General features: G+C 32.6%; 1 protein-coding gene across 2 annotated transcripts; it reads right to left on the bottom strand.

The window, feature by feature from the left end:
• Nucleotides 1-424: 424 nt before the first annotated feature.
• Nucleotides 425-22,553, bottom strand: LOC135587781 (actin-related protein 4-like). Of its 2 annotated transcripts, XM_065079536.1 has the most exons (20): nucleotides 22,392-22,553; nucleotides 22,192-22,283; nucleotides 21,349-21,504; nucleotides 21,188-21,261; nucleotides 20,358-20,438; nucleotides 19,626-19,686; nucleotides 19,448-19,497; nucleotides 18,120-18,174; nucleotides 10,673-10,750; nucleotides 10,540-10,593; nucleotides 8,516-8,569; nucleotides 8,365-8,425; nucleotides 7,747-7,798; nucleotides 7,489-7,555; nucleotides 3,227-3,286; nucleotides 3,078-3,140; nucleotides 2,209-2,271; nucleotides 1,770-1,834; nucleotides 813-881; nucleotides 425-709 (listed from the first exon to the last, which is right to left on the bottom strand). In XM_065079536.1, exons 1-20 carry the CDS (start codon nucleotides 22,402-22,404, stop codon nucleotides 664-666), a joined length of 1,314 nt encoding a protein of 437 aa, XP_064935608.1. In that variant the 5' UTR covers nucleotides 22,405-22,553; the 3' UTR covers nucleotides 425-663. The 2 variants fall into 2 exon arrangements, with proteins under 2 accessions (XP_064935608.1, XP_064935609.1); XM_065079537.1 differs by lacking the exon at nucleotides 3,227-3,286 and having other exon boundaries at nucleotides 22,392-22,546.
• Nucleotides 22,554-27,704: the final 5,151 nt, after the last annotated feature.

Below are 27,704 nucleotides of genomic sequence, written 5' to 3'. Positions count from 1 at the left end.
TGGGAGAGACTCAGGCGATTATGTTAGTCTAACCAGCACCAAAACGGTCCAACATAATCCCTTGGTGAGCAGAATTGAGAGTGAAGAACACTCGCCCATCAACTCACTGCGCTACCACCAGAATCCAGAGTTAGAAATACTTCCGGTAAACTTGCCCCCAACCGAATGATGCTATCCCGATGGCTTCACCTGTAGATGTTCGAAGAAAAAGATCCAAAGAAGCAATGCATGAAGTGGAAAACTACTCTCCCTCTTCTCTACAACTCGGCCACCTACTACTCCACCAAGCTGTTTCTTCCAAAGTAGGGATTACACTATAACAGTAACATTCTTGCTGATTCAAGTGAAGTTTCAATCATGAGAACAATTTATTTAACCTCAATCTTAACCAAACACAAATAATAATAATAATAACTTCAATGTATGAACCAAATGGGCATTAATAATAATAATAATAATAATAACCAGGCTGTTTCTTCCAAGTATTTGCCTAATACAAACATCAATAAAACAACAAGTTCACTTGTGTGCATACAAAAGCTGTAAACTGTACTATCATATTGGAGGAATGGTGAGCTTGATACCTTAAGCATTAAATCAACTATCAAACTACAGTAAATAGATGGCATGACTTTATGTTCGTCTAGCTCCAATAACACATCCTCAAGGACACTTTCTTTGGATATTCGAGACTCCATGCTCCTCATATCTGTCACAAGAATATGAACAAGCAAAGAGTGGTTATAAGCTAACATGCATATATGCTTGAAACTGGCTAACCGTCGGATATGCATGCAAAGCTATAGTCATACTCCGCTTTGGAAAACCACAGTTGCTGAAATGATCCAAGAGATGCCAAAATGCTCCCTCCTATCCAAACACTGATTCATACATAATGGAATCCATTAAAACCACCAATAGTAATGTTGTTGAAGCAGACAGAAAAATAGAAATTAAAAAGAAATTCAAGAGTTTCTTTATGGTACAAACCACAAATTGAGATGCTAGCCTGACTATATGTAACAAGAAAGTAGGTTAGTAAAGTGCATGTCACATATTGTGTTCTTGGCCTATTATACACCAGCAACTATATGTTGCACATCAAGCAGCAACATGCAGATGTATAAATTATGTGCACGCACAGCAACAAGCAACATGCAGACGTATAAATTACATTGCACATACGATAAAGCACGCTCACCTACAATATAAATTTATCCATAATAGTCAAACTATTATTAAATGGAAAAATAATGTCTCAAGTTATCATTGTCAGATAGAATGTCACATGATGGACATTAGATGGTTTCAAATAGGTCTTAAAATTGAACTTGCACAAGATCTAAACAAGCTTTAAAGCTCAACAGCAAACTCTACTGAAAACACATTGGTTACGCTAACAAATGTATCCACAGTTACGCACACATGAACAGACAAACGCACTAACAATTATACACATGAATGCGTGCACACCAACACATACACCGTAAAAATTGTCAAGTCCAAGCCACATACCAAAAAAGAAATTCAGAAAAAGATGGGACGTCACCTATCTAGCAAGCACATCACAGTATATATCGCTTATCTACCAAGCATGTTAAACAATTGAAACAAGCTGAAACACAAAGGCCAGAAACCACCCAACGGAGCCAGATGAAGTTTTCTTGAACTGTTTAAAATTATTAGACACATTAGATATGCTTTTAAAAGACAAATCAGTTAGATTGGAGCAATTGGATTAATGCCCAAAAATATTCAAAAAGTTCAACCTGAATCGCCTTTCTATTGAATTTCCACTAGCCAAAACCTTGACTCGTGCAGCTTGAGGAGCCTCCTGCAAACAACAGAGGCAGTAAGCATCCAACACTTGTGGCCTAGCCAATAAATGCATGTGATCTCTTAAGTTCTGTTTGAGGCATCCCAAAAATGTGTTATACATGAGAAGCTCCAAAAGTGAAATATATCAAGGACAAAAGAGCGTAGGGCATACAGAACCAAATCATTTTGATTTTTGAATGAAATAAAGCTATGTACAGAAACACATAAATAAGACAAGAAAGATAACTATCATTTATCAGCAGGCCACTAATCCATCCAAGGTGTCAGTTTTAAATTCTTTTGACCTTTTAGATATAGTAGTAATGGATCTTTCTCATATACTGCTAGTTATTGAACTCAGAAGATAAATGGAATTCTGACCATCTTTACCTCCATCAACTCCTTTTCAAGTCGCTCCTTAAGCTGCAGCATTGATGCTGTGCCACCAGCAAGCTGATATGGAAAACATTTATAGATATATTAGGACAAATAATAAAAAGCTACACAGAGAATGTGAAATGACCTACATGAATCTTCTCGTAAAGAAAGAACCGACGGAGTGAAAGAGGATATAATTCATTCCAAAGAATAGATCAATGAGACAAATCTAATTTATATAATTCTGTCAAGAAGATTAACAAGGTTTAGCTTAGGAGATCCATTAGATAAAATATTAATTGGAGTCCAGCTTGTAAAAAGTAAGTTTCTATTAGGATAGAAACATCATATACAATATTAGACTTGACGAGAAAAGAAACCTTGTTCTACAAATCACTTCTCGTTGCCCAAGTTTGAATGTTAACTTAAAGGGTCAAATACTGCTCCAAATTTATGCTTGTAAAAACGAGGAACCTGTTTTTTGTTTTGTTTTCTTTCATTTATTCTGAAAATCACGAGTCACAATTAGTATCATGCTTAAGATTAAGTCATCTTTAAGTAAAATTATTTTAGTCAGAAATGAATTTCCTTTTCTATAAGGATTTTCAATTAATCCTTTTCATTATTCATAAGGCATTTGAGATGGCCGAAAAAGTTTCAGGATTGCTGGATTTAACCAAAAAGGCAATTGAGATACTACTACAAAGATGATTTGCACTAATTACAACACAAACATCAAACAAAATTTGCAAACATCCCAAGGACTAAGAGAAGTCCACAGGGAAATAAATTAGGATCTCAAAATGCAGGAACTAGAATGTCAAACCATATCAGGACTGGTTAGAGTCAACTAATGCTTCAAAAATAACAGTTAGGTATACCAGTATACTGCTGAATAGTTCCCTTTTAATGTCTGCATCACATCTGTTTATGCTCTCGATAACCTAAATGACAAGAATGAAAAAAAATTACAAAATGTATACACTTTATGACAAAAGTCAAGCTAAGCATGCTGAGAAGAATGATTCACCATTTGTGGAAGCCCACTAACAGAAGCGGAACCAGCAAAGCTTTCCATTCCAGGAATTGTCTAACACATGTATTGACCGAAAGAAAAAACAAATGTATCCATTAATTGTCTTAAGCTTACAGGAATAATTTTCTCATATAATAAGAAAAGTCAATCACTCAAATGTCAAATGACAGCAACAGAACCATGTAGCCAACTCCAAATAGTTGATCCTTTATGGCTATATTGTTGTTGTATAATATGAAAAGTCATTCAAGCTGTCCGTGCACCCACAAACCATGAAAAAGAAACACAACACTAGGGTGCAACTACACCAGAAAAGTCAACACTGCCTAGCAGCGATTTCAATAGGCGCTCGAGCGAGGCGAGGTGAGGCCCGAGCGCCTTGCTTAATTTCTAGGCAGCACGCTTCAAAGAGGTGCCACTTGGGTGCTTACCCCAGCCCAGGTGTCGGGTGCTTTAAGCAAGCGCCCGGGTTAAACCAGGCGACCGAACCAACGTTTTAGGTCTGGTTCAATCTCAGGTGCTTTAGTTGCTCCAATCGAACCAACTAAAGCACTAATATCAGCCTCCCAGCATCCCTCTCGAGACTTCCCCAACCCTAACCCTACTCGTGATTCTGCCGTCGAGATTTCTTCTTCGTTATCGTTGCCTCTCTCAGCTGCCGCTATCGCTATTGCTACCACTGCCACCGCTCGCCGCCCCCGCTCCCGCTGCTCTCAGTCAACAACCTTGGTCTTCCTCTTACTCACACTCTTCTCACTTCGATAGTATACTGTTAACAGTATACTACTAACTGTATATTAGTAACAGTATTTTTATTTATTAGATTAATAATATATTATTTTGATTTTAATACTATTAATTTTTATTTATTTAAAATTATTGTTAGGTTTAAGGATAATGACAAGTGTACAGAGCAACTCAATAGATTCTCCAATGACATCAGAAAAAGATCCTGCATTAAAGTATAATTATCTAAAGGATCCGAAAGATCCTAATGCAGTGACTTGCATATTCTGCAAAAAGACTACTAAAAGTGATATTTTTAATGTAAAATAACATCTAGTAGGAAATTTCAAAAAAGCAGCAGCTTACAAAAAGTATTCACCTGAGGTAAAAGAAAGAATTGTTGAGTTATATGAATAAAAAGAAGATGCAAAAGAATGAATCTTACGGGAATTTACTAGAAGATAATGTTGAACATCTCAGGGATGAAGAAGAAGATTATTCTATGAGTATTAACCCAAGTAAGAAAAAAGTATACGACAAAAAAGGAAAAGAAGTTATTAGTACTAAGAAGGGTAAAAAAAGGACCGATGGATCTATATATGTTTCATGGATCACAGAAGCAACAAGGGCAAACAGGAGACTCAAATTTTAGACAAACAAATATAAGTGATACTTGTGATAAATAAAATAAGAGAAAGAACGATTCAGCACATCGCTCGCTTCTTCTATAAGGCCGGTCTTCCCCTTAGTACAACTTATTTAGACAGTTGTAAGGAAATGATTGAAGTTACTGGAAGATATGGTGCGAGATTAAAACCTCAAAGTTATTATGAGATATGAGTTATATTGTTGCAAAAAGAGTTGAATTATATAAATGACTTACTAAAAGGTCATAAAGAATCATGGGCAACACATAGTTGCTCTATTATGTTAAATGCTTTGACTGACAGGAGACGCAGGAGTATAATTAATTTTATGATTAACTATTATTTAGGGACTATGTTTGTGAAGTCAATAGATGTTTCATCTTTTGTAAACCTGGAGACAAAATATATGATTTACTTGACAAGTTCGTGGAAGAAATTGAAGAACAAAATGTCGTTCAAATCACATAACCGACAATGGAAGCAAATATGTATTAGCTGGTAATATTCATTTTTTGAAATTTTTTTATTTTTTTAATTATTTTATCTTCAATTAAATGTGTTAAACTATTAAGTCTTATTATTTTTGTTATCCTTTGTCTCAAGTAAATTAATTGAAACAAAAAGACAACACTTATATTTGCTCTCAATGTGCGGCACATTGTATTGATTTAATGTTGGAAGATATTAAAAAAATCTGAAACATCAAGAAAACTTTAGAAACGGTAATTTTTGTTGTTGAATTTTTTTATAATCATATTGGGGCTTCGGATATGATGAGAGAATTCACAGGCAATAAAGAATTAGTGAGATATGGTGTTACCCGATTTGCTACTTCATTCTTGACATACAGAGCGTGCATCGTCAAAAACATAATCTGAGAAACATGTTTACGAGAAATGGATGACAAGCAAATGAGCAAAAGAAGCAAAAGGCAAGAGGACTACTGATATTATCTTAGTGTCATCCTTTTGAAATCATGTAGTTTATATATTAAAGGTAATGAACCCTTATATTTGAGTCCTTCGGTTGGTGGATAATAAAAATAAGTCTGTAGTGGGATATATTTATGAGGCTATGGATAGGACAAAGGAGACAATTAAAAAGTCTTTTAATAAAAATGAAGAAAAATATGAGAATTTTTACAATCATTGACGAAAGATGAAATTGTCAACTTCATCGTCCCTTACATGCAGCAGGATATTATTTAAACCCTGAATTATTTTATAAGATTAAATTTGTTGGGTTTGATGCAGAAGTTTTGGATGGATTATATCAGTGCATTACAAGATTAGTTTCAAGCCTTGAGGTGCAAGTCAAGATTATTCGTGAATTATCTCTATATAAAAATGTCGAAGGTCTTTTTGGAATTCCAATGGCAGTTCGATCCAGGACAACTACGTCTCCAAGTATTAATAATTTGATATAATTAATTTCATCTATAGTATGTTATTATGTTATTACTAATAATAACATAAATTTTGCAGTTGAATGAAGTCTATTAAGAAATTTCATCTCGAACTTAGAGCAATTTGCTATCAAAGTATTTCGTTTGACATGTAATGCTTCGGGTTGTAATCGAAACTGGAACGTCTTTGAGCATGTAAGGATCACTAAATATTTTTATTTCAATTAATTTATTTATTTAGATAGATGTATTAATATATTTTTAAATTATATGACATGATAAATTCACTCAAACAAAAGAAATCGGTTGGAACATTAACGATTACATAATCTTGTTTACGTAAAGTATAATCAAACTTTAAAGGCTCGTTATGATTTGCGAAATAGAATTGATCTAATCTCATTACAAGATATTGATGTTTTAAATAAGTGGTTAGTGGGATAAATGAGTGTCAACTTGCAAAATGTCGAAAACGAGCTTGTATTTGAAGATGATAAATTGACATGGGGATATGTAGCAAGAGCTTCAGGTGCTAAAGAATTACAAATATATACAAGACAGATGACAAAGAGAAAAATGAGTGCAAAAACATCAAGCTCGGCTCATGCTATTGTTGAAGACATAGAGAATGAAACATATTTTGATGAAGAAAAAGGATAAGAGGAAGAGGACGAATTCAATGAAGATGATTTGTGTGAAAATGATGATAATATTGATTATGATGAATGACTTTGATGTAAAATTTTATTGTTTTAAATTTTGAGACTTTTTGTTAATGTAATATTATGATTTTGCACCTTAGATTTTCTTAATTTAATAGCATATTTTTATTTAAATAATTATATTTATTAATTATATTTTATATTTTAGCGTCTCGGGCGTTTTTGGATCTTAGCGCCTAACGCTTTTTAAATCACTACTACCTAGTAAATAACAACATAGACTAAGGTTCTAGATACTTGGGGTCAACTACATGGATTTTTCCTACCAGTAAGCTAAATTTCATAAACAAGAAAACACTGTTAATGGCAATAATAATGCTGTAAGGTCCCAATTATCTGGAGTCAATAGACCGCATGACCCTTTTCTTACAATCGAGAATCAATGGTAATGACTTGATAGAGATAACGTTAATCATGAAGAGTTAACTATGATACAAATAAATGATATCACATTCACCGATAAGTTTTTGGTGATTAATCTATTTGTATAGGTTTAATGAGGTTCTAATCAAGGAATTTGGTGATAGAGATCCTAATCACCAGCCCTCAGATCTAATTGGGCCTCATTTATGAGTTGGGCCCATAGTCAATGAAGATCTTCAGACCCATTTGCAGCAGTTATTGCAAGAAGACTCCTATAACAAAGGCCAAGAGAAGGAAATGTTTTGTAATAGTTCATAGCATGATCATTGTCCCGAGAAGTATATTTTGTATTGCAAAAGCATATCAAAATTTGTCAAAATATTTGTCCTTTACCTGCACTAGCGACGGATTAAACAAGACATCAGGAATCTTGAATCTATCTGCCCCAATCTCTATAGTTCTGGAGACCAAAATTTAGAGCAGTGCAGATACTTGTCAGTACTAATGCATGCTAACTTGCATTAAATGAAATAAGAAAAATAAAAGTCACAAGCATAAATTAGAGGTTAAAAGAGTTCTGACAATAATATTCAAGTGGTTGTCCATTTGAACTTTTAACCTGAGCAAGAGAGAAATAAGTATTCAACTTACTGCCCATCAGGAAGCTCATAAGGAGTCATAGGAACATTTGCATAACCACTTTCTGCAAAATAACCAGTGTCAGCAACTTTCATATTCACATTCACAAAACAAACTGTGTTTTGAAGTTCTTCAGGAAAATCAAACTATGTAGTGCAACACCTAACCAGAACCACTCCCAACAAAACAAACTTCCATCCTCAATGCACAAATGCAAAAGAGATACAGAAAAGCAACAAGAAGAGAATGACAACAAAAGAATATTAGAGTAAGCAAGAAGCACACAACTGTTGAATGGATGTCTTAGTGACTATGATGCCAACAAAGATATGAAATATTTTTACAGTTGTCAATGAAAAATCATACTGACTACTGGCACGAAAAACCACAAAACAACAGTTTTATATTTTGTAAATAGGTTTCCAAAGAAGAATCACCAGAAGCTCCTTAAACCACAAAACATGCAAGTTCTATGCCAAAGTGCAAAATGATAGTTTCAAATTTTATGTTTCTAGCATCATTTACATATGCACAATAGACTCGCAGTTGCTATGTATCTTGTGCAAGTATCAAAACATGATACTCTGACAGAAGAATACAGGATTCACTCATGATCCAAATTGAATTTACCTTCAAAAGCAGTGTCAGGTACTCGGCAAACGGATTCCTTAATGTCACTAGCAATAGCTCGCTGTCAATCAGCAACATTAGCAACAATATGTGGATTCAAGAAAGTTGAATATGTACAGCAACAAAACAAAGAAACAAACTGAACATGTACCTGGGAGTACAACTTGTAACTTTCAGTCGTATTTGGAATATCAAGGTCAACGGTCTGTTCACATGAAATCAAGAAACAAAATAATCAACTTCCTTTACCATGTTTACTGATCAGGTATCCAACAAATATAAACAAGATGCAGAATGCTGCAACAGTACTAATCCATTGTCAGAATTGCATGAGAGCATGGGAAATTTTTTATTTTTAGTAAAACCATGAAAATATGTTCAACCACAAACATGGCATAAGCACAAAATATAACAAACCATAAAGTTCTTATTACATGTCGGTTTACATGATTGAGATAATAGCATGTCTTGCATGCTATATAAACATATCAAAGCAGTTACTAATTATAATATTCTCAATAAATATATATGATTCAAAAAGTATATATAATATGTAATAACTACTTAACTATTGCAAAACATACTCTGTAACGAAAAAAAAAATTTGGTGTTGTAAAAATAATGCATTTGAAAAATCTTCATTTTCTTAAATTTATAATCAACCTAATGTATACAATATAATAAAATAGAATGCAGTAGGGATCACCTTAAACTTGAGTAAATATCAATAAACCAAAGAGAAAGTAAGGTACTTTTAAAGTGAACTTGTCTTAAGTAGTTCATTTAAAATCATAGACATGTTCTTCTTTGTTGGTTTGAGGATATTTATGGAAGGTTTTTTCACTCTACTATTTTTTGTTCTTCCCTCTATCGTTCTCTCATGGAGTCTCTCTCCTGAGTTCATACACCAAACTTGCTACCTGTCCTGGAGCAAAAGCACATCCCAAACTGTCAAACCTATAAAATCCAAAGAGGTGTAACTAAACAATTCAGTTGTATCTTATTCATACTTAAATCCAAGCCAAGCTTATCAGCTTTCGTGAAAACTAAGAATCACTTCAGGTCCACAAGATAGATATTGCCACGGACACAAACTTAACGAGGATTATATATTAGTGTCAACCTTTTCTAAACAGTACTACCCAATAGGAAAAAGATGGAGTGCAGCTTAAATAAATCTTCATGAAGTATTCATGACAATTGCCAAGATCCCTCATAGTAAAATCTGAAAGAGCATGTTGTCACTCCAACTAATATACAAGAAGTATATTTGTACTAACTCAGAAGGGATCTTTCATCATCATTTAGTCCATGGCATTTGGGCCAAAAATCTGGGTGGCAAAACTTTAGGATCAACTACCCGGAGAAACTACAATCTCCATATCACAAAACTTGAGACCCAACTAAGAGACATAATTATATCTTAACATCATCAAATGCAGTCCTAAAGAAAAGCCGATCTCCTATACATATGACAATGGAGACATGACAAATACACAACCTCAGTAACAAATATTGAACCGTTATTACATAGTTCATTAAATGAATGCCTCAGCAAAGTAGGACGAGCAGAAGTTGATTTCTATGGAAAATAATGCTTATTTCAGGACTCTATTTGACAATGAAATATATGTATCAGTGGAAGTTTCAATAGAATCTAACGGAAAAATATAACTAATGTTATAGTGATGTTTGAGAACAAAAGTTTAGTGATAAAAAAGATGCAACTCCTTCAAAAATAGTAAACTCAACATTTCAAAAAATTGTCCAAAGAGAGATCTAGAATTCTAAAACTGATCGTTTGTGCTACTGGACTCTTCCAACCCAACATATACTCAAGTAGGACTCAGAAAAAAATACAACTTAAAAATAGGACCCCGTAAAGGATTCCCAAGTAGAAACTATAAATAGTAAATGTATAAAAAATATGCAAAAAAGAGAAAGCAATCTGTCTTGGCTAAGATTATGCTTAATTTGATCCAAAATTCTAAAGCTGACCAACGGTGCATTCAGCTTGGTCCAGTCTTCAAATTCTCAGAAGCCAAATGGATATGCTCACAGGTGTAGCAAATAACAATGAAGAAAACTAAAACAAACAACAAAGGTTACAGAATAGTTAACCAAATAAATAATTTTAAGGCCCACTACTGTGGCAGGATATCAACAGTGAACTACCTGAAATTCACCTGGGCGTATTTCTTTCCGTTTAAATGAATATCTAGGTTTTATCTGAAACAAGAAGATGATCAGAAATCAGGCTTTAAAAGTTCGGCATAGGATATTTAAGATCATGTACATTCAAACTTACCATGACTCCCTTGCTTTCCAAGCTTTTCATCATGCAGTCAGTCAGAAATTCACCTCCAATGGGGGAAGTTGAAACAGCCTGCTTAGCATAGAACGAGTTAGAGCACAAAGAGCCCTTGTTCAACGTGAAAGATCTTTTACACAATACTTCTAAAAGGACATCTGTACCAAGTTAAACTTATTCTCAACCAAGTGATTTGAAGAATAAGGCATGAACACACTGACAAACACACTGAGAAAGGCAGAAAACTGTATTTGTTTCCTTCTAATAGTAATTGATGTCAAAAATTATGAGCTACTAAACAAAAACAGAATAACAGTAAAGATTAAAGCTAGTAAGAAACTTATAATGTCATAATTCTTTGCAAAACAATCTCCACAATTAATTGCAGAATAAGATAGTCCATATGTTAGAACAGGAATAATAATTTTTAACCTCCAATTAGAACAAAAACAGGTAAAATGTTATGAAACAAAATAATAGAAGTTTGAAAATAAAATCCGTAGATGTCACCGTCTCTCCCCCCTCAAGAAAATCGCCCAAGATATAACTGAGATATAGATTCTCCTGCACACATGTTGTGGAGAATCAAGAGGATGCTTTGGCACCAGCAGAACCAAGGTTCACCTTACCGGTCCATATCGATGTACCAACTAACCGTCGACACAGTATGTACCGATGTACCATATGTCGATATACCTAAGCATACCAACGGTACGATAAAATTATTGAAAATAACTCCAAAATTTTTTTAAAATAGAAAAAAATTGGATTAGGGTTTTTAAGTTAAAAATAAATATAAATTTAGTATAATTTTAGCAAAAATAATCTAAATTAGGAAAGATAGTGACACATATTTTTCGGGCTTGCGAAGTAACTTTGTGATACATTCCAGACCTTCCTTCCATTAATATTGAATTACCTACAAAGAGATTATTTGAATTATTAGATTATTTTTTAAATAACTTAAATTTTAAGATTCAAATGAATCAAGTAATCAATTGATCAATTGATGGATATACCTGATTCTACTACCAAAAAGAACGACGAGACTCCACGGGCGATGGATCGGGGACCTCGATCCTATGTACATGTATATCAAATTATCAATTTGATATGATTGTCAAACTAAATCCTGAAAATGATCCCACAACATAATATATTGATATACCGTATGTTATTGGTGCATCAATGTAGTGATGGTCGTAGTCCGATCATCGTGAACCATATGTTCGAGGCGACTCCTAAGGCAAGGACAATTGTGGTATGTATTGGTGCGGAGCATGGAGAATATCAGAACTTATACTTTCACCACTAATATGTTACTCTGCATCATAAGATCGTACTGCTGCTTGTTGAAATATGACCAACAATCACCATACTATCATTGGCCATAAGATTCTCCAGAATACAAGGCTGTGAATACAATGAGCTTCACTCTATGTCTACATCGTATAGGCTCTGTCGCATTTGCTTAAAATCATCCCATGTCTTCCCCTTCCTATTCCACTTTCGTGTATAAACTTGACTAATACCTTAACGAGCTTGATGATCTGAATCTTGGATGGCATATGTAAAACATTGCTCATCGGACCATTGTGTAGGCAGGACCATCGACTCGTCAGTGTCGTCACCATCATCAGTGGAGGAACTGCTATCCACGTCGTTGCCATATCTTTAGATCGAGTGGGTTGTTGAATGTGATTGATAAAGTGTCTCATCGCCCGACTTGATTCTTTCCAACGGTGCGGATGTTGCTACTACCTTCCCCTTTGCCTTTCTTTTCCTTTGCACGCTGGGTGGGCGGCTGTGGCGAAGGAAAGGGTTTAAAAACCATTTTTCTATGGTTCAAACGATCAAATTGATCGTTTGAAATAGGGCAATTTGAGCCCTTAATCAGTAATGGTCGAAATCCGACCGTTAGCAATCGATACAGACCTCGTATCGCCCAACACGGGATCATGTAAAGGGTATCGCCCGGTAGAGGGCGGTCTGCATACCGATCCCCTATCGGACCGGTACGTACCACCCGTACCGAGTGGTATAGCCCAGTAAGACGAACCCTAAGCAAAATAAGCAAAAACAAACAAAAGAATAGGAAACGTATCTTGAAAGAATATGGGCTGCCATGAGTCCACAACATGGCAGCAATGGCTGAAACACCCACTAAATCAATGCATATGCATCACGTGTGCACGGGTGAGGGAGTAATGTATGAAAATTACTCCTAAGGTAAAACGGTAAAAAATCCAAGGCAAAAGGCAGGGCCTTAATTGACGACTTCTTTAAATTCTGCTACGCTTACCTTTTAAAGTCTAAAATGATGTTCTTAATAAATTCAAGATCTATAAGGCTGAGGCTGAAAATCAACTTGATAAAAGATTTAAAATCTTAAGATCCGATAAGGGAGGTGAGTACACTTCAAATGAATTTGATAAGTTCTGTGAAGATCATGGCATAATTCATAAAGTGATTGCTCCTTCCTTACCTAAGTATAATAGTGTAGCTGAAAGAAAGAATGAAATCCTTTTAGATATGGTTAATGCATTGATCCTTAGTTCAATAATACCCCAAAACTTGTACAGGGAGGCCATCTTATCTACATGTCATATACTTAACTGAATTCCTCAAAAAGATAAAGAGACAGCTCCTTATGAACTTTGAAAAGACACAAATCAAGACTAAATTACTTCTAAATGTAGGGATGTATAGCCAAAGTCAATATCTCTGAGTAAAGGAAAAAGACAGGCCCTAAAAATGTTGTCATTGTAGAATATTCACTAGACACCAACACCTATAAATTCCTTGTAGTGAACTCTAGAATTTCTGAAATCTCAAATGACATCTTGATTGAATTTAGAAATCTATCATTTTTTGATAATATATTTCCTTTTAAATCTAGATTGCTACATGTATCTTATGTGATTCTTCTTCTTCTCCTATTTCAATAATTTTAGAACCTACCCTTTATTCTGAACCCAAAAAAAGCAAAAGAGCAAGGATTGGAAGGAATTTTGATGATGCTTTTGTCACCTATATGATTGATGATACACCCAATTCATTCCAAGAGACCATTTTCTTTTCAGATGCTCCTTCCTGAAAGGAGACGGTAAATAGCGAAATATAATTTATTATTAGTAACCATACTTGGAATCTCACTGATTTACCCCTAAGGTGCAAGTGGATCTTCACAATTGAAAAATAGAAGACTCGGCTTGTAGCTCAAGGTTTGGGGCAAAAGGCTGACATTGATTATTGTGACACATACATGCCTATAGCACAAATTTCTACCATTCGAGTCCTACTTACTTTTACTTTTATGTTTTATCTATTAAACTCCTGGTTTATTAAATGGAAGTGAAGACCACCTTCTGCTTTTCTTCATTGAGATCTAGAAGAAGAAATTTATATGGATCAACATGAAGGCTTTATCATGCTCGGACAAGAAGAGAGTGTGCAAGCTGATCCGTTCCTTATATGGACTCAGGCAAGCACCTAAGCAATAACATGAAATTTTTTATTATGTGATTCTATTCTTTTGATTCCAAATTAATAATATGATAATAGTCTTTATTGTAAAAAGATAGGAAATAAATTCATTCTATTTTGCATTTATGTTGATGATATATTGATTCATGCTTCTAATCTAGATATGATCATTGAGATCAAATCTTTCTTATCTGATCATTTTGATATGAAGAATCTAGGGGAGACAGATGTTATTCTATGAATGAAAATTCTTTAAATCTTTTGAATCTATACTTTTAGATCAATTGCATTATACTTAACAAATCTTGAAAAAATTGGATATACTGACTATTCAACTATAACTATATACTAATTTAGTTAAAAATATTGGTATCCTGTAGATCAAGAAAGATATTCTCATATCATTGGATCACTTCTTTACTTATCAAATAGAAACAAACCTAATATCTCTTATGTTATCTTCAGACTCAATAGATATTCTCATAACCCTAGTTTAGCTCATTGAAATGCCCTTAAGCGAGTTTTTAGATACCTTAAGGGTACTTTTGATTATGGACTTAACGTTGCATGTATCCGTCTGTTTTTGGAAGCTATAATGACGCTAAATGGATTTTTGATTCTTTAGATAGCAAATCTATATCTAGATATAATTTTACTCTTGGTGGCAGTGTTATATCTTGACAATCTTCCAAACAGACCATAATTGCCAGGAACACCATGGAAGCTAATTTTATGGCACATAACACTACTTGAATTAAAGCCGTATGATTTAAAAATCTGATTTTTTTTCTCTCTTCCAATGATCTCTAGCCCTATTCCTCTTATTTTCATTCAATGTGACTACAGAGCTACAATATATTCTTGTAAAAAGAAACTCATAAACATTAAGATGGGTACACATATAAAGATCAAACAAAAGTCAATTAGATGGCTAAATTCTCACTCCGTTATCTTTATTTTTCATGTTAAAACTGATAATAATATACTTGACTGCCTTCCTAAAGACCTAAATAGGACTAAGGTCCTGATGTCATCGAGGGGAATGGGTTTTAACCTAGAATGAGAATTCTAGTGGTGGGAACTCAACCTCTGTAATAGAAGATCCCTTGAGTAAGGTTCAAAGTGGCAATAGCAAGTTGATTGATTGGCTAAAGAGCACATTGGTTAGCACTTCGAAGCAAATAGATAAAGTTTATCTCTAACTCCATCCCTATGGTGATTAGTGCTCTTGTGTAGAAGTATAGGAGGTATGACTCTGAAAGAAAATCGAGACAGTATTTTTCGTGAGATGTGGTTCTACAAACATCCTTGGTAGGACTCTCCTATATAAGAGGATTCATAGACGATCACGGTTAAGGATCTAAGCAATCCTCAGATTCTCTTATTAACAAATAAGAAACTTGTGCATGATCATTATCGCATTAATACGCGAGGATGTATTTCACATTGCGTGAGTTAATTGAAGTTTAGATAGAAGGAATGCAGTTCAAAACCTGATTCACTTTATTTCCTTCAAATGGATGCTCAATTCATTAAATGAGTCATCTTTGAAAAGACCTCATTGACTGCATAGTAGAAACATCCACAACAATCTTCATTTTGTTCTTCATTTTATTATTTATTTATTTTAAAATAATTTATGCTTGTTAGAGCATTTAATGGGAAAAACCATAAATTATAAGTTTACCCTTGCTTTTTATTGTTTTAAATTTATGATTTTACCTTCATTTTTATCATTTCTTTTAAAATTACGAAATGTCCTTGCCTTTTTACCATTTTACCTTAGGAGTAAAACCCATATGTTACTCTCTCACCCACACATGATGCATGTGCATTTTCTGTGGTGAGCATTTCAACCCATTGCTGCCACATGGCGCACTGGTAAGCTACCACATTGCAATCCCTAATTGGCTAGAAAACCTATAAAGAACCCTCTTTTCGTAGCTTTTCAAACTCAGCTCCATTACTATCAAACAAAGTTCGCAATACCGTACCATACCGGTATTTCGACCTAGACTCGGTACCGGTACGGTACGGTGTACCGAGCGGTACACCTAAGTGCACCGAGCACTGTCGCACTGCTACAGTACATTGCTATAGTGTACTGTACACTGTACTGCTACTGTAACTGTGCACTGCAACAGTGCACTGTACTGTTATAATGCACTACAATACTGCTACAGTGATACAGTGCACTGGTACCGGGTGGTCCGCGTTCCGCTGGTCTACGTGCCACTAGGTTTTATTTTCTCAACAAGTGACAGCACACAACGGAGTGTACACTTAGAAACAATGACTACGTGCCACTAGGTTTTATTTTCTAACTTCTATTTCGTTTAATAATATTTGACATGTTTTTGTTCCAATAGAAGGTTAAAAATTATTATTCTTGTTCTAACAATCCAAGCATATGTTTAAACAAATAGAAAAGGAATATGCTTAGATTGTTAGAATGGGAATAATAATTTCTAACCTCCAATTAGAACAAAAACAGGTAAAATGTTATGAAATGAAATAGAAGTGAGAAAATAAAACCTGAAGGCATGTGGTCGTTGTCCTAAGCAAGGTCTGCCATACCGAAGCATATCGCCCGTATCGGGCGGTACGTACCGGTCCAACAGGTTACCGGTACGCGGACCGCCCAGTACCGCTATAGTGCTACAGTGCTATACTGTAGCACTGCTACAGTATGAAAAAATAAAAATAAAAAATTGTTCGGTACACCAGGGTGTACCACTCGGTATGCCTTGATGTACCGCCCGGTACACCGGTACCATACCGTATCGAGCCCGGACCGAAACGCCGATACGATACGATATAGCGAACCTTGGTCCTAAGCATATTCCCATCACCTTATGTTGGCGCTTGTCAATAAGACCACCCAAGATACAATCGAAATGTAGATTCTTCTATGTGCACGTCATGGAGAATCAAGAGGATGCTGCAGCACCAACAGAACAAGCAAAAACAAACAGAAAAAATATGAGATGTAGCTTGAAAGAAAGATTGGAAAGCAATGGAGTTGAGTTTTTTGAAAAGCTGTGGAAAGAAGACTATTTATAGGTTTTCCAACGAATCAAGGGCTGTCATTTGGCAGCCTATGAGTGCGCCATGTGACAACAACAAGCTGAATCGCCCACTGCAATCAACACACATGCATCACGTGTGCATGGTTGAGGGAGTAACATAGGGCATTACTCCCAAGGCAAAATGATAAAAAATCAAGGGCATTTTTATAATTTTTAAAAGAAACAATAAAAAATGAGGATAAAATCGTAAGTTTAAATTCAAAAGTTCAAAAGTAAGGGTAAACCTGTAATTCGTGGTTTTCCCCATTAAATGCTCTAACACCAAACCATGCTAGAGCAGTGCTAGATTGTGCCTTGGCAAATGCTGCCAATGTGTGGCACCACAAACAACCTTAGCAGCACAAGAAAAGCAAGGGACACCAAAATCCTTTTATGTTAATAAATTAGAATTAGTACCTAGTCATGCATCCGTATGATCATGACAGAATTGGAGAGTGAGCACTAAGAACTCAAAACACAGCAGCTAAAACAATCCTACATAAGTCACATTCTCATAATTAAAAAATGCAGAATTGATAATTTGAGAAGCAGCAGACAAGGTATTTTACAGATATATCAACTTGAAGTGTTTAGGAAGAAGCCAGAGAGTATATTTTAGATTATGAACTGATAAAGATAGAATAAGGCAGAAAAAGACAAGTACTATGCTAATAAATTTAGAAACTGAAGATTTGACAGGTAGAATACCTATGCCAGTCAAAGACATCTCAAAATCTAAAGGAAGTCAAACAGTCAAGAGAATTTTAGTATTTTAAGTTCAAGAAAGATAACTTCATCACTTTCAGGATGCCAAAATGAGATGGCAGGTAACCATACTATCAGGACAGTATACGCTTAAATGATTAAAGCTTTCACAAACAGATAATTACCTTCTGGAGCACATAGCCATCATGTACTGCTGCTATGGTTGTGGACCCACCCCCGCTGAGCAAAGGGAAAAACAGAACCATTACTAAATAGCTAATATAAGGCACTGAATGTCTAGGCTTTCTAAGATCATCAGGATATATCAGTAAGAGATCATGGAAGAAACATAATATGGGAAACAAGAAAATTCTCATCATCGAATTTAATACTACAAACCTTTTAAGAAAAATAACAAAAGCCAACTACAAAATTACAAGAATATATAGAATGCAGCATCAGAGTATCACAATTGTACAAGGAACTTCAGTAACAGAAAATACAGAATTGGATGATGACACTACATAATGATTTTTCTCATCAACTGCTGATCAATTTGTGGGACATAAGAATGTGACCTTGTGAAATTTTACAATCATTCATGTCAACATTTAACTTAAACCTAACTTGCCACTTAGATGAATCCGAAAACCAAATGAATAATCTTTTAAAATTACCTGATCAGGCAAAACTATTTAAGCTAATAATCAAGGGCTATTATTACCAGAGTAAGACCTACAGTGATGTTGCCTGCTCATAGATATCATAGAACTTACTAGGCAGAAATTTAGGCATTGAATATCTATCATTACACCAAGGTCTTGGATACCTTTTCATGGAATTATGCAAGATAGAAATTACCAGTTACAGATCAGTATCTTTAGTTGTCTTCTTATACTGACTACTAAGGTATAAAGACAAACCATATAGCTTTACTATCTGATACACTCAAATACAAGAACTTTGCATGTCAATGTTCTTAGTTTACTTCATCATGCTTTAGGCTTGATCTATTTAGTTGGAGGCGGTTCGTAAAGGTAAAGAAGTTTTCAACTGAATTACTGATACACCACCAGTATTTTTACCAGAGTACTATTTCTACAAAATAAGGAGCATGAACAAATATTCACTTGATAAAGAAACATAAGTATCATTATTCACTGAATCTAAATAATCCAAAGTTGCTAAAAAAAAGTTTCATTTGTGCATGCAAAAACACCATAATATATTTTAAATGCCCTCAACTTATTTACCACAACTCAGAAGCCAAAATGCCCCAATCGCCAGCAAAACCTGTCTAATAGCACATAGGGTGATTTTGATAAAGAGCTTCATAGAAGGCACGATAAGAACTTATATGAATGATGCCAGCAAGTAAAATCAAGTTACTTAGGTGAAAATGAGGTTGACACCAAACATATAACCACATCAAATATATTCATCAATAGAACTGCCACATACAAACTGGAAGACAAAAAAAGTATAACAAATAAATTTAAACATTAGGTCCTACCTGTCAACTACCAAAGATGTAGCCCGACCAGAAGCAAAAGATGTAAGGACCTAGAAATTTTGACCAAATCATCAGAAGTAACAATTGAATTTCTATCCAGATGTGCAACTGAAGAGAATGAAGGAAAAAACACATGTGGAAGACACTGATTGTGAGTATAGGAGAGACAAAATCATACAGCATTTTTAGCTAAAAATAAAGCAGGGACTTTGTAACTCTCAAACATAAGCTCAGCTGCTCTGCAAGTCAAATAGTATGAGTTAGAAAAAGTACAATAAAAAAACATGTCAAACATTAGAACCAAAGTAATTCAACAGCTTGAGGCACAATAAGGCAGTAATATTTCCTGAAGCCTAGGTGCAAAGCAAGCAAGCACCTCATTGAACAAAGGTGCATTAAGGATGACAAGTAATTAGAATATGATTACAAAAGCTATTTTGTTCACTGCAGAACTCATGAACATGAAGAATATGAAGATGAGGTTCACATCTTGGAAGAAGGAAGATTACTGTAGTAATGTAATAGCAAAAACAGAAATGCAGCAAGAAAAAAAAGCTAAAATAAAATAACAGAATGATAAAAAAAAGATAAAAATATAAGCACAGAAATGGCAGAAGGAATAAAAAAGCAAGAGTAGAGAAATATAAACACAACAAAGAAACAACACTCAAAAGCTAAATTTGAGTTGACTTGTTTTTTACATACATGCATCTTTAGTCCACCAAGTAAGCTAAATAATTGTAAGTATACATCATATTCCAATATGATAGAGATCATGTAAAATTATGATGTTATCCATTGTGGCTGCCAAAACAAAAGACTATACAGTACAAATCCTACAGCGTTGAAAGCATATATGCCTAGATTACTTCTAGTGGCATTTGGCATAGGAATGGATAAAGCAAATTACTTTTCTCTTTGTTGGGGAGTGTTAAAAGATGGTTCTGCAAGTAGCATGGGATGCTCTTTTGGATCAATTAGAAGGCGTTCCCTGCAAAGGATATCACACTAACCATGTTATTAATTGTCAAAAATGATAAAATATTGTGCTCACGGAAAGAAAAACATATAGCACAAACAGTTAACTTTACTAAATATAACCAGTTTGCACGTTTAGTATAATTTCAGCTGACACCTACTTCATTAAAAATACTTCCAAGTATAAACATACTCTGTCACATAAGGAATGTCTTAGAAACATTTTATTTCACCATATACAGAGCAAATTCTGTATCATGGGTAAGATATGCTAGAAAATAGGGTCTCAGGTTCCATGCCTCCTCCCAAAACATATTTAATGGTATTTCTGTGATCATAACAAATCAAATGAAAGCAAGTACAAAAGTAATAAGAAGCAAATATTGTGCTCCCAAAACATGCTGTTGGTCATAGCAATCAGGTTGTGATGCTTAAAAGATTTAGAATATTTCATGGCAAGAATTGACCTACCTAAACCTGTAACAAGTTGCCTAGAAATCCTTGTAAGGGCAAGTGGAAAGAGAAAAAGAAGCCTAGTTGATTGTAGATCAAAGATCTTCTTTACTGCAAACTTAGAAGCACGATCCATATAAAAACGCATGGGAACATAATATGAGAGGCAAAGCAAAGTATACCATAGCTAACTTCGGTCACAAAGCAAGACAACATATAAAGAACATGATGGGTCAATGGAGATATCCTTCCTTCAAGCTAATTGTTATTATAAATAATTTACAAAATCTTCACCGATAGCAGTCTCACCTGAAAGCATGATTCCATATGTTGTCAACAATGTCCCAGTCAACAACAACTCCATCCTTTATGGGGGATATAACCTACATCAAAAACAAAGATGGCACAAGAATCAAGATATAGGGATAAAATCTCATTCGATAGTACCATAAGCCTTCTGGTAGCCTGACCTCCATGTGATCACGCCTATAGCCTAAGGCTTGAGTGCCTACATACAATTTCCTTGTCTTTATCTTGTCAGCATTTTCAGAATCATACATTGAATCAGAGTCCTTCTCATGTTTAACCTCATCAGTGGCTCCCGCTTGATAAATTGACCCCACAACCTTAAAAAAACAACCCATATATAACAATAAAACTTGCACCAGAAAAATAAAATGCAATGAGCAACTGTAACATATTAAAAAATTACAGTACTAAGAAAAACAATTGTGGGAAATTTACAGCATATCTTGTGATTGTCCACATATTTCTTGAGCACTGCATCGAACTCAAGAACATAGTGCAAATTATGGCTAGATATCCAGTGCAGTCACAGCTCTATCCTCTAAGGAACAACAATACATAATAGATAAGTACATGAGACAGATTATGAGCCATTTATCCAGAATAGCACCAGCTGAAGCGATGAATCAGAGACCAGACTAATTTGAGTTGTAAGGGTCTACTCTCACCACCATTAACCTTACAAAAAGCTTCACATGCTGTTATTCAGAAGCCACCATATACCACTTCTATCCGTTTCTATATCTTTCTTAAGTTCTGTCTCATTACTAATCTACCGAAATTGTTGAGAATGACTTTTCAGCTACATTCAAATGCAAGACACAGTTCGCCATCAAGAGGTTACTTCAAGTGTCTCAAGAGTCTACGGTAGCAGGATGACTGCATCTGGTAACTCATAACAGTTTCGGGTTCTCATGCCATTTTGGAGCAAGTAGTCAAAATGTCAAACAGAAATTATGTGTAGACTGCAAGGACAAACGAATCAACGCGCCAATGAACGCACTTACAGAGGGAAAAACAGCCTTAGGGGCATCTTCTCCCGCGTACCCAGCCTTGCATGTGTAGGAGCCCAAGTCGAGAACTATCGCCGACACTTCATCTACAAGTGAAAATACAAACAGCGAGCCGATGAGTTCACAAGGGGCACTCCGTCGCGGCAGATCAATTGGGCTAGGGTTTTGGGAGAAAAAGGAATGAACGGACACACCGCCTCCGTACATGGTTCCTCGCAAGAGAGCAACTGCCCCGGTTGTTCGGAAGAAGCGAGGAGGGAGGAATCGAGAAGCCCTAAATCAGCGGAGAAGAACACCGGGGCTCGCACCGGTGCAGATCTGACGAATTGCGCGCACTGCTGACGGCGAGGGGTTTCTAATGGGTTTAAAACTTGTAAGAGTTGTGCCGATTATATATATATATATATACATATACATATATATACATATATATATATACATATATACATATATATATATACATATATACATATATATATATACATATATATATATATGTATATATATGTATATATATGTATATATATATATGTATATATATGTATATGTATACATATATGTATATGTATATATATGTATATGTATATATGTATATATGTATATGTATATATGTATATGTATATATATATATGTATATATATATGTATGTATATATACATATATATGTGTATATATATACATACATATATATATATGTATATATATATATATATATGTATGTATATATATATATGTACAACTTGTATAATTTGTAAATCATTCAATAAATTTATAAAACTCAAAGGCCACTTAAAGATTCTTTAACAACTACTTATAAACTTATTGGATCAATGAAACACCATGTCCATAAGCTAATCATTTGCTACAAGTTTACACCAAAGATCAAAACATCATATGTAATATCTATAATCTTCCTAAGATTTATTTTAACATTAAAGAAAACATACACTAACTTAGATTTTGGACAAAATTATAAAAAAAAATATTCTTCTATAATAAGAATGATAAATCATAAGACATAAGGGTTAAGATATAAAATGTAATTTCAAGAGTAATATATATTTTTTTACTAAATCCATATTTAACAAAGAAGCAAACAATAACATATAAGCAAATCAAGATTAAAATGAGCTCAACAGTTATCTTTGATATTCCATTCAATTCATTCATGTCAAAAAACGTATACATCAATACATAAGCATGTTCTTCAAGACCATATAAATAAAAAATAAAAAAACATAGATGGTGTTGTGTGGACAAAACATAATATAATCCCACTCATTTTTTAATAGATCTAATATAAGTTTTAAGCTTGTCATGACTCCACAAACTTAATATATATATATATATATATATATATATATATATATATTTTATTATTTTTGACAAAAGGATAAAAGTATCACACAGACACTAGAATACACCAAAAATATAAAAAGTATAAATGTATGGGAAGCAACAAAAACATATATGTACATTTATAAAGAAATATGAAAACTAACATACACTTATATTCAACTTATTCAATCATAATAAGAATCAGTAACTAAGAATTATGAGTCTTCGTTGAAATCAAATTGTATAATAATATTGAGAATAATTAATTCTACCACAATCTCTAAGGTAAGTTATAGTAATTATCCGGACAGTCAATTAAGATATAAATTATTCAAGCCAGCTATTGTTAAAAAGGTATGCAAAGTTTATTTTTTAATTAAAAATATTTTATATAAATTAAAGTTGTCTATAGAAATTTATAAGTAATTTAATACGAATGGATGAAATCATTTTATCTTTGTTTAGCAGAATTCAAATGATCAGTTGAAATAAATATTTGGGTAAATATTTGTACTTTTGAATTATTCAAATAAGATATTAAAAATATAATTTTTAATAATATTTTTGCTCAAATTATAGTTAAAATATGATAGATAAGTGAGGATTCTTATAATTCCATAATTATATGTTTATATAACTTAATTGAGGTTGATGCTATTAGAAAGAGGGAAAAATCTTACTCAGAAGTAAAAGGGAATTAAAGATAAAATGTTATATATGATCAGATTAAACACCGGCCTTAAAGAGCTAATTCCCAACATCTTGAATTAATCCAAATTTCTCAAGTCAAACTAAGCACACTTGTTTTCTTCTTCTTCTTCTCATTCAATTATTCTCTTCTCTAGTGTAAGGTGGATGGCAAGCATAGACATTGATCGACTAAAAATATTTAACTTTTGTACTCCAATTGCTAATATTTAGATAAGCCTTAGTAATACAAAGTGGCAAGCATGCATCAAAATTATATTAGATGTCAACATATATCAAGCATAAGGGCCCTATTTTATTTTCTAGTGCCACATTTATTATCTTTTTTTTCCTCCATTAACTTATCATTAATACTTTCACAAATCATATTAAAATTTCTAGGATTTCCAATTAGGCCCTATAGCCCTAAGCTTTCAATATAAATTTATTTAAAATAAGAAATTATTAAATAAAAATTTTAATTAAAATAATAAAAAAAATCAATATCATAAATAATTAAGAAATGAATGATATTTCACACGCGCACACACACTCTCTCTCTCTCTTAAAAAAAAGATTTAGTTTTTTAAATTATCATACCTCAATGAAAAGATTGAGGTAAACTCTTTTCATTTCTTCATATATATTCAAGATAGTTTATGTGGAATGATATTTCTAAACCACTTTAACCAAGGGAACAAACTCAAAATCTTAAAGATCTTTTATCTCTTGTCAATGATTTGAATGAATTCTTTGACATAAGATTAGTCATTATCGATTAAAATCAACTCATATTTTTAATGATATAAGGGGATTAACTATATACTTTCTCAATATCGATGCATAAAATACATCATTGATATAAGATAACGACGGTGACAAAGTAATTTTATAAGTAATAGAATCAACCCTCTCAATAATTTCAAAATGATTGACAAATCTACACTTAATTTTTCTTTTTTTTCAAATCTTATCACACACTTATAATGGGAGATCTTTAATAATACAAAATCTTGTAACTTAATATCTCTCGTTATATTATCAGCGTAGCTTCTTTGATGACTTTGGGTAGTCTTTAATTTTTTATATAACTTAAATTTTCTTATTAATCTTTTGTATTTTGTCTGGTGCTAATAATTTTCTGTTGCCAATCTCTTTCCATTATATAAGTGTTTTGCATTTTCCTTGATATAAAGCTTTATAAAGTTTTATAATAATAAAAAATTATTATTGTAAGTGAATTCAATAAAAGAGTTCTTAATCTCTGTTTATAATAAAAAATTATTATTGCTTTTGACATAAACTTAAAGCAAATCTTCAAGCGTTTCAATTTTTATTTTTGATTGATCATTAGTTTGTGAATAGTAAACAGTACTAAACTTAACATTAGTACTCGTAAACTTTTATAGCATTTTTCATGATTAAAAGAAAATTTAAAATCTCTGTTTGAGATAATTTCTTTTAAAACACTATGAAGCTTTACTTTTTCATCAAATATATATGCTTACAACAGATTAAGTCATATTAATAGGTAAGAATTATGTAGATTTAATTAGCATATCAATGATGACCTAAATAATATCATGCTTTCTAGAGTTTCTTAGTAAACTTAAAAGAAAATCTATAATAATACCTTCTCATTATTTTCGTTTATGAACATTTAAAGATTCTAACAAACCTCATGTGCTACTTGGAAATTAAACCTCATGTAGATCTCATAGTTGTTCTTGTTTAATTTGTTGGATGAGATCGAATTAAACCTGAATAGAAATTATCAATATTTTTGAGTCATACTTTCTCATATATTTAAGTAATAACTTCCAATACCTTGTATCTCTAATCTGAAAAACACACAAAATGCATTTCAAAAGTTTTTTCATCATGTATTTTTATCTTTTTTTAATCAATTTTTAACTATTATAATGTTTTTATTTTATTCATTTATAATATTTTTCAATATTATTTACAATCTTTTATTGATGTATTGAAAACATTATAAATGTTATTAAAAATACTATAAATTGCATCACATGGTCCCTCTTTAATTATTATTGCTCATGGATCCATATTGTATTTTTAGACTTGTTATCAGAAGTTATGAGTATTATTTATGATATTTTTATTAATGATCAAAACATCATAATAGACAAAAAAACATTATAACAAATCAATATATTACGATAGGAAGAAATTTTTTAGGATACTTTGGATTTTATAAAATTAGGGTACTATTTTTAAAAAATAAAATGAGGGTATTGATTGATAAATATTCAGTGAGTATATATATATATATATATATATATATATATATATATATATATATATATATATATATATATATATATATATATACACATGTGAAAAGTAGTTAACGAGGTTATATTTATTTGGGTTCAATCAAACCAATTACAATATTTATTTAGTAAATTGAAAACACTAACTCTATTCAAATATGCTACGATGAAAATATTATAGTTCAATCTTAATTAAATTACAAGTATTAATTATTATTCTATTATACTGATTAAAGTTTTATAAAATATTTTAGGGTTTAAGATATGTGTTATTGTGGATTTGAAAACAAAAACACGAAAAAAAAAGAAGATTTCTGTAAGTTATTTTTTAATAGAGCTATAATGTTTTTAAAGTACATATACAAAAACTGTCATGACCCGAGTTTGATGAGCCAATCTTAATTTTGCCCGTATACGATTAATCAGGGTGTTACAATCACCCCCACTCAAAACCCCAACATAACTCAGATTAGATCATAGCATAGAGGCGTATCCCAATGATGATTCCATGTCGTAACCAAAATGTTTAAGCTAAAGCTAATAATAATACACTCATCATGCTCTTATAAGTCAATCTTAATCTTGTCCACTTTCGATATGGAATTAATCAGGGGTGTTACAAAAACACTATAAACATATAAAAAATATTATTAGTGAGAAATAACGACTTAAAGTATAATAAAACTAATTTATCATTGAAACCTTAGATAGATATTTTTATTAAATTAATAAAACTTAACTCTATTAATTATAATGATTTAGACACATTCACTATTTATATATATATATATACATATATGTATATATATATATATATATATATATATATATATATATGTATATGTATATATATACATCTACATATACATATATATATGTATATACATAAATATACATATATATATATATACATATATATATATACATATATATAAATATCTACATATATATATATATATATATACATACATATATACATATATATATATACATATATATACATATATATATATATACATATATACATATATACATATATACATATATACATATATACATATATACATATATATATATATACATACATATATATATATATACATATATATATATATATATATATATATATATATATATATATATATATATATATATATATATATCTTTTTTATCAGATAACACTCGCAT

This window comes from Musa acuminata, chromosome BXJ1-8 (genome assembly GCF_036884655.1).
Source record: "Musa acuminata AAA Group cultivar baxijiao chromosome BXJ1-8, Cavendish_Baxijiao_AAA, whole genome shotgun sequence".
Classification (NCBI taxonomy): Eukaryota; Viridiplantae; Streptophyta; class Magnoliopsida; order Zingiberales; family Musaceae; genus Musa; species Musa acuminata.
This window is presented reverse-complemented; position numbering and strand designations above follow the sequence as displayed.